This window comes from Nycticebus coucang, chromosome 4, assembly GCF_027406575.1.
Source record: "Nycticebus coucang isolate mNycCou1 chromosome 4, mNycCou1.pri, whole genome shotgun sequence".
In the NCBI taxonomy this organism is placed as follows: Eukaryota; Metazoa; Chordata; class Mammalia; order Primates; family Lorisidae; genus Nycticebus; species Nycticebus coucang.
In genome coordinates this window covers 122129289-122136453 of record NC_069783.1, presented here as the reverse complement: position 1 = coordinate 122136453, position 7165 = coordinate 122129289, and the positions used below count along the sequence as shown (strand labels likewise).

At 40.9% G+C, this 7165-nt stretch overlaps 1 protein-coding gene across 1 annotated transcript in view; it reads right to left on the bottom strand.

The window, feature by feature from the left end:
* Nucleotides 1–264: 264 nt before the first annotated feature.
* Nucleotides 265–7165, bottom strand: part of SUDS3 (SDS3 homolog, SIN3A corepressor complex component) — a 35488-nt gene continuing 28587 nt past the window's right edge. The window contains exons 11-12 of the mRNA XM_053589211.1: nt 4663–4747; nt 265–1910 (exon numbers count right to left, since the gene is read on the bottom strand). Of these exons, the coding sequence (XP_053445186.1) occupies nt 1812–1910; nt 4663–4747 (184 nt within the window). The 3' untranslated portion in view covers nt 265–1811. The remainder of the gene's footprint in view (nt 1911–4662; nt 4748–7165) is intronic.

Below are 7165 nucleotides of genomic sequence, written 5' to 3'. Positions count from 1 at the left end.
ACCTTCTCATGGTAAAACATACTGAATACATATATGTAAATAAATCTCCATCCCAGGGTGCTAGATGACAACTATTAGCTGCCTGACATGCGATGTTACACACACCACAGAGACAGTTCAAGCTACAGAAGTCCTCCCTCACCCCTCACAGAAAAGGCCATCAAGGACAAAGGTGAAGCTCTGTGTCCTGTGGGCGTGGTTCAGTGCAGCAAACATCAAAATAAAGGGGGTGGGGGGCAGAAAAGAAACACAGAACGCCCAGGCAACTTTTGATAACAACATCATTTATCCTGTTTTCTAAATAAGACTCCAACACCAGAAAGAAAAAAAAGGGAGAAAAAGAAAAGGGATTTTTAAATTAAAACAAAAATCTATCTGTACAAGTCTTTACTCTGAGTCAGTAAGGTTTGGTCTCTGTGGAAGCCAGAGCTTGGTAGAAGGTGATTTACTTGTCTTTTGTGGCACCCAAAATTGCTTTGGGATATGTACCTCAAGAGACAACAGAAGAGACTCACTTGAGACCAAGGGAATTACAAAGATTTCCTAGGATGTGTAAGGTCAACTGATTGCCCATAGAGATGCCAACAGTTGCTCTAAGTGCAATTTCACCTTAAACACCCCAAGATGGCAACTAGGGTACAGAAAATCCTATCACCCAATGAATCACTTCTCTAAAAAATGGGAATGAGAAGGAACAGGGAACGTAGGGAAGACTGTCTCAATGGGACCCACTAGGCAGAGTGCGGGTTCAGTGGTAGCTACAGCAGAGCTTCCCTTGTCTTCAACCTGGACTATACATCTCCTGGGAGTCTATAGGTGGCTCACTGCCTGACAATGAGGTTCCACAGGTTTGGAAGGGCCAACATGTGATAATGGCACCAGCAACAAGAGTGAAACCTGAATTATGCATGGCTGTCTACAGATCACTGATTACGGCACTATCACTCTCACCTGCCCACCTACTGGAGATTACCCAGATAATCAGCCTGTGGCACATACCACTTCTATCTACTTGGGAATAGGGGAGAAAGGAATTACAAATGAAACTTCCTGAAATGACCACTTCTTGCTCCAGCTTGAGCTAAAACAAATGTGTCTGAATAAATCACCTGCATTAAATAACATTTAAAAATGCGGTAACTTTAGCACATTACGAATATGAAAGGTCCCCTCCCTTACTCCATTTACTTCAGTGCACCTTGTCTCCCAGACAAATTCTTCCGTCATTCAGCCAGTGGAATGGAAGGCATGCACCAAATTTTACACAAGCCGCTTACTTCTCTGAGAAGGCTGAGAGCCAGGAGAATTAATCTCCATCTGCTAGGACCTCTGCCCCAAGCTTCTGGGAAAATAGTGAATTGGGTTTGACAAAAGTAACTACGTGATCCACTAATCAGATTCAAAACATGAAAATGCCCCGTAGATTGTATCCCTTCCTGTTCTTCTCCATGGTGGAAAGACCTAAAGATAATGGAAAAAGCTGCCCCTTCAAACTCAAAGCAGGCCAAAAAAAAGACAAAGTGTAAGCAAAAAATAAAGAAATAAAAGGAAAAACTAAGTCAAACCCCTGATACTCCTGAGAATAAAACAGTCCTATGCTGACTGATGTCTGGAAGAAGCTGAGGCAGAAAAGACAGGATGAAAGTGGCCGGCCACAAACGTGCCTTGAGAATCCATGACCGTGTTCTCCATTTCCAAGGCCAGGGAGCTACTCCCAGTAAGTTAGAAATTTTCTATTAAAAAGAAAACAAAACAAAACAAAAACAAGAAACACTCTGGAAGGGTCATGGGAAAAAGAACACTGTAGAAAGTCAAGCTGCTGACCGCCGGCGGATAACAAAGAGCCCACGCTGAAGCTGGCCTAAGTAGATCCTCATCTTAGTGCTGTCGCTGGTCTTCCTCACCCAGATCTGTAGGAGAGAGGAAAGGGAGCAAGATGTGAGAGGGTAAGAAATATGAAGAGCAAATCTCCCAGAGCATCCAGATATTTGCCTGAGTTCTGTTTGGACAGAAAACTGGCTACCTCTTGCTTAAAAGAACCATCTCAACCTCCGAAGACTTCACAAAAATCTCTCTGACCTTTGGCCATCCTAAAAGCAAGCCTCTGGTGGAGGAACAAGCATTAGCCCTGAACTCACTTCTCCCAGCCATCTCTCTCACACCTTTGATTATGAAAATGGAAAACACAATGATCTCAGGCACCATTTTTGCCTTAATCTTCGAGACTCTTAAATTTGGTTTGATTATAGCATTATCGACACTCTAGAAACACAGTCATGAACATCAACTTTCGATTAAATTTGGAAATATTTTCCTTGCCCCAAGGGACTCCTTTTTATGTAGCTTTTCAATACTCTGATTTCCTGGCAGCAAAGAGTAATAGTTGTGACAGAAAAAGAAGGGGAAAACACCAACAATAGAAAAGATGCCCATGAGCGAGCTGGGGACCAAGAAGGCTGAAGAGCTCACGACAGCCTTCCCTCCCCATACTCCTCTCCAACAGATGGCACCAGATTTCTCATATGTGGACTGCCGGGCTGACAAGCGCACTCGGTAAGCGTCAACCTGCAGCCAGGGACAGGAAGGAGAGTTGCTGCCAGTCAGCTGACTCCACCAAGCCAGGGTTCCTGAGCTCTTACTGTGTGCCAGACATTGCACTGATCACAATGAGCTTTTTCACCCTCAGAACAAACCTGTGAAGTAAGTACTGTCACTGGCCCCATTCCATAGAAGAGGAAACCAAAGCTCAGCAAGGCTGAATCACTTGTCCTGATGTCAATTCTGCAGCCTGACTTCAAAGCCCCTCGCTGTCCTCTATTAAACCAGTCCCTGACTCTCCTCTGTCTTTCTGTAACATGCAATTAAACAAAGCCAGAAGTCTGGTTTTGTTAAAAGGCCTACATTTCACCCACATATACAAGTTTATAGGCATATCTCCTCCCTCCTCAACTCCATTTTCAGATTTAAAAAACCTTATTCTCAGTATTTCATCTCAATTTCTTTCACGTGATTACTTAGCAATAAAGACTTTAAATCAAATGTACTGGTTTAAAAATAAGAAAAAGTTAAAGATCCCACATAAAGCTAAGCTTCTAAAGGATCTTGCAGAACCTTTTTGAAAAGTGACCTCACAGAGGGCTAAATCAGGGTGGTTCAGATCCATCCACCACCAAACCTGCTCAAAGCTCGTTTATGCTAAAGCCAAGTAGACCCAGTGCCATCTAGGATTTCATTTGAAAAACAAGCAGAACACTTCCAAGAAATGTGAAGTGTTTCCTTGTTACCTAAGTTGCATGCCTCCAACCCACTGAGGCGCAGGAGACGTCTCTCAGGGTCATCATTTCTTTGGCAGATCTCACTGACACTCCATTATGTTAAAAATTAATAATATTCAACAGAGGAATGAACTTGCATTTTTATTCTACTGATCATCTTCAGGTCTCACAGAGGAGAATAATGCACTGGTTCTGAAGTTAGGTTTAGGTATACTAGAGGGCCACATGTGGTTTGTGCAGCATCCTGCACAGGCAAGTGGAAATGCTCTATCAGGACTTCACAACACCTCTTGGCTAAGGAACAGGAGGTCTATTAGATCCCTTGTTCTGATTTTGACTTGGTTTGAGGTGACTCACAGAACCTCAGCCCAAAGAATGACATTCATTTACCCAGATGGCACTCCGTAACTTTTTAAGTAAACAATCATTTAGCAAACCAGTCATATTATCAGGGCCTTTCCAATTCAGGAAGCTGAGAGAACAGAAGAGGCTTAAGTTATTTCATAATCCAGTTTCGTTAGATTTACTGTGCACTGGCACAAATAAGTTACAGAGTGTAGATACGTAAAAATCAATTTCTTTTTTGTGGACTGATAAAAGATCAAGCCAATCCAGCTATTAAAGTTTTAAACTTTAACTACCAACAACGTGAATTACACATTGTGGACATGCTCTTAATGAGGGGCCACTTGGAGAATTCACAAGGCGTCAGGTGCAATGCTCTGAGCTGAACACATCCTGCAGAAGTGAAGCCAAGAAACCAATACCCAAGGCCATGAACCTGGCTGCACACTGTTCAGAGGCACAATGGGACACATCAGACAGGAAAGACAGTGGACTAGGAGCAGCATGTGGGCTGAAGCAGGCCAACCCCATTTAGTGAGCACTTACTGGATGCTAGACCCTATGCTAAGTGCCTCATTAAATCCTTGAAGCAAGAAACAAATCTATTGGTATGTGTGAAAGTTCTAAAAAAATAAAACCAGGAGAGAGTATGCTCCACAGGCAAGCTCCATGCTGAGAAGATGATTACCTTACAAAGAAGCAGGATTTGAATGTATAGATGTTGTGCAGACTTGCCTTCTGTTCTTTCCTATCGTGTAGTTCAGTGGTTCCCTAATCGATTACTGTATAAGGCGTTCACAAATACCACAAGCTATTTACAAATCTGCATGTATTACAATCAAGCAAATGTAAGGGGTTTTCAAGGGCAATTTTGACTATGTGCAATTTCTTCCTAAAAGTGCTGACTTTAGAATCTAATCTACATATAAGATATGATTCCACTGTACTTTCTTTGTGGCACTTTCATTTCAGGTTTGTCATACTTTCAACACTTCAAAGAGCACATTTTGCCTTCCTAAGGGTGAAGGAATGTAGTTCCTACCTCGTTGGCTCCGACAGAGCTAATCACACAGCTCAGTTTCTGGTTGTCCTTTGACTCCAGATAGATGGCTTGGCTCTTGTGGTACCTGACAAAAACAAGGCACGTATCTTTAAAAAGGTGGCAGGGAGGAAAGAAAAAAAAAAAAAAACCCACTACCACAACAAAAGCTACAATTTAAAAAGTCTTAATTTATATTTGGAGAAGAGCCTCGATTTCAGAGGGTTTAATTTCAAGGCTCCTATCACTGGATCGGATTAGATGACCTCCTAATCTTTCTGTAGATCTAAAGCTTATATTCCTTGGTCCGTCTGCAAAGGGGAAAGAGGTGGGATGCTGAGGAAAGGGTTAGAAAATCCACACATTTTTCCTTTTTATATGGACTATATGACCCAGTTCAAAAGTAAATTCAAAGTTTTAAAGTAAAACCTCTGTTTCCATTTTCTGGCCCCACCCTAAAACACTGAAAAGTTGGATGGACAAAACAGGTTTGAACAACTGTTGTTACTCATTTTGTTTGTTCAAATATGTCACTAAAAAGAAAGTAGGCTAAATTCAGCCCTGACTTTAGTTAATCATTAAAAAATACTCATTAAACATTAACTGTATACCATTGATTATGCTGGAGATTGAAGAAAGTGAACAAGGCCACAAGGTCTCTGCTACCACAGAGCTTCAAATACAGTAGGGACAAAGAACATTAAATAGTCACACCTGGTACGTGCTCATCAGAAGACGTTCCAAGCATCCAGATATACACCAAAGGGTGTCTGATTTGGTCTGGATGGTGGGAAAGCTCCTGTGATCAGAGGAGGAAAGACAGACGCTTCCTTTTCACCTCCTGTATCTATTCTCTTGGCCTGCAGTGTACAGTCACTGCTAACTTCTAGACATTCAGGGACAAGGCTAAGGATCAAAGTGAATGTGCAAGGGCCAAAGGCCATATGGGACAACAGCAGCTGCTACAGGATGAAGAAGCAGCTGCTGGATTACAAAAGTTGGAAACATTTAGCTGAGCTGCTACAAGGAGCCCCAGCCAGCCTGGCCAGTCCCAGCTCAGTCGAGAACATAACCTTTGGTTCATTTTGGCTACAGACATCTGCTAAACAGACACAGCTAAACAGACTCAAAAGCTCATGTAAATTCTACAAAAAGACCTCCTCAGCAAAGTATTACATATTATTTCTTTTTTTTATATTTCTTTTTTAAATTATTTATTTATTATTAAATCATAGCTGTTACATTAATGCGATCATGGGACATATTATTATTTCTCTAGGGAAAGAAGACAGACTCCATTTTGTCTAATGAAATAACCTACTGCTCAAATATCATAGTAAAGGATATACTTCTTTTTGTTGTTGTTGTTGTAGTTTGGCCGGGGCTGGGTTTGAACCCGCCACCCTCAGCATACAGGGCTGGCGCCCTGCTCACTGAGCCACAGGCGCCACCCGTAAAGGATATACTTCAATCTCATAATGAGCTTTTTCCAATCTAGGTTCCAGAGTGCTCTTTAACCCTGTTACTTAGGAGCTGAAAACTCAGGTTTCCAAGTCAATTTATTTCTTGAAAATACTGTTAAAAGAAACTGAATTTTAAATGCAATTAGAATAGTGAGATTGGTTTAGACTCAAGTTTTAAAGCTACTTTTGGCCATGTGTCAGTTAGTAAACTGGGTTAGGGACCTTCATTTATGCTAAACATGTAATAACACAAGGTCCAAATTATAGAATGCATGAGAAGGCTAAATTAGTTCATGAAAACACTCTAATAACACTTCTCTTGGTCTCTCTCCCACATCTAAGCCAACTATCCTATGTAAACAGTAAAGTCCTCAGTAACGGTTGAAATGAAAATACAGAGGAAAGAGAACACTCAAGTTATTCTATAGGGATTTTGAATTATTAAAGAGATAAAAACACAACACAAAACACAACTAGCCTCAAGTCACACTCAACACTTTAATAAAGTAAGGTTATGGGTGGGGTGCAGAGTTTATTACTAGCATAGAAACATGCTCAATATACCTTAAGTGGAGGAAAAAACTATGTTCACAATATTTCTGTGTTTGTAATAAAATATATGCATGTTACCTGTGTATTACACACCCAAAAGAAGGGTAAATACATACTAAAATTTTATAAAAATGTAAATTAATAATGGTATTTGTTTATTGTATAGCTTCCTTTTTAAGAATGGATATTATGTTAAAAAGCAAATATTTTCATAAGTCATGAAAACAGCTAGATGATAAACATGAGGTAAAAAGAAAATTCTCACAAAGGTCTGTTAAAAGAAACCACTAATTGTGAAAGACTATTCAAATAATTTTTTTTTTTTTAGGTAGAGTCTCCCTTTGTCACTCTTGGTAGAGTGCCCTGGCATCATTAACTCACAGCAACCTCAGACTCTCGGGCTCAAGCGATCCTCCTGCCTCGGCCTCCCAAGTAGCTGGGACTATAGGTGCCTGCCACAACACCCAGCTATTTTTAGACAGGGGTCTCAC